The sequence below is a fragment of the Phaethon lepturus genome, unplaced genomic scaffold, assembly GCF_000687285.1.
Source record: "Phaethon lepturus isolate BGI_N335 unplaced genomic scaffold, ASM68728v1 scaffold52870, whole genome shotgun sequence".
Classification (NCBI taxonomy): Eukaryota; Metazoa; Chordata; class Aves; order Phaethontiformes; family Phaethontidae; genus Phaethon; species Phaethon lepturus.
The window spans coordinates 456-1,553 of record NW_010515124.1 but is presented as its reverse complement, the minus strand read 5'-3'; the positions used below and the strand labels follow the sequence as shown (position 1 = coordinate 1,553).

General features: G+C 59.0%; 1 protein-coding gene across 1 annotated transcript in view; it reads right to left on the bottom strand.

Annotated features, from left to right (window-relative positions):
- Nucleotides 1-281: 281 nt before the first annotated feature.
- The window catches only part of MRPS2 (mitochondrial ribosomal protein S2), a gene marked incomplete at its 5' end in the record, with an annotated part of 1,090 nt that continues 273 nt past the window's right edge, over nt 282-1,098 (bottom strand). Inside the window, 2 exon segments of the mRNA XM_010294980.1 lie at nt 282-585; nt 587-808. Of these exon segments, the coding sequence (XP_010293282.1) occupies nt 282-585; nt 587-808 (526 nt within the window).

Here is a 1,098-nt window from a genome sequence, read left to right as displayed (position 1 = left end):
GGAGCCTCCTCATAATAGGGACAAACAGAAGGACAGGATCTGAGTTTGGCCCAGCTCTGTCTCCCCTTGCATTGCTTGGGACAGTTTTATTTTGAGCTAGAGATCCACCACAGCAGGATCTCTGTGCAGTGGCAGAGCTGAGAGGGTCCCTTCCACAACCAGCCCAGCTCTGCCAAAAGCTGGTGCTCTGGGTGCGGAGTCAGTCCCGCAGCGACCACGGGAGTGCAACAGGATGCCCATCACCAAAGCTGCTGAGCGCAGCTGAGCCTGTCCCTAGGGCTCTAACTGCTCTCCGCTTTTCTCCGCAGCTCATTGAAGACCTCAGTCTGCCGCCTCTTGTCCTTGGCACGGATGATGGTCATCCTGAAGAGCTTGCAGTAGAGCTCCATGGCAGTGGGGCTGTCGTCATTCCCAGGGATGGGGTAGGTGATTAAGCAGGGGTTGCAGTTCGTGTCCACCACCCCCACTGTGGGGATGTTCATCTTGGCAGCATCCTGGATGGCCACGTGGGGCTCAAAGATGTTGTTGAGGCTGCTGAGGAAGATGAGGAGGTCAGGCAGGCGGACACCAGACCCGAACTGGAGGCCCCCCCTGCCAGTAGCGGGTGTGGGCATACTCCCCACACTCCCGCGCTGTGGTCTCAACCAGGTGGCAGAACTGGCGTTTGCGGCTGACGAAGAGGATGATGCCCTTGCGGTAGGCGATGTGGGCAGTGAAGTTGAGGGCCAACTGGAGGTGCTGCATAGTCTGATCCAAGTCAATGATGTCCTGATCCAAGCGGCAACCAAAGATGTAGGGCTCCATGAACCTGCAGGGACAGAGGGAGGGCGACACAAGGGGACGCAGGGACGGGGCGCTACAGGCATCAGGCGGCGTTTCTGAACATGGCGTGTCCCCAGAGAAACCTTCTCACACCCCAACTCCCCGATGGTACCAGAGGTGCTCTCTGCAGAGAGCCCTTTTGTGCAGCGCCTGTCCCAGCCAGGCTCAAGGGGCTCCAGGCCTGACACCCCACTCAGTGCTCATGCTGTGTGGGGTGCCTGTACTTTTGCAGGGCAGTAACCACGCCCAAGCAGAAACGTGGGTCTGTGTGGGCAG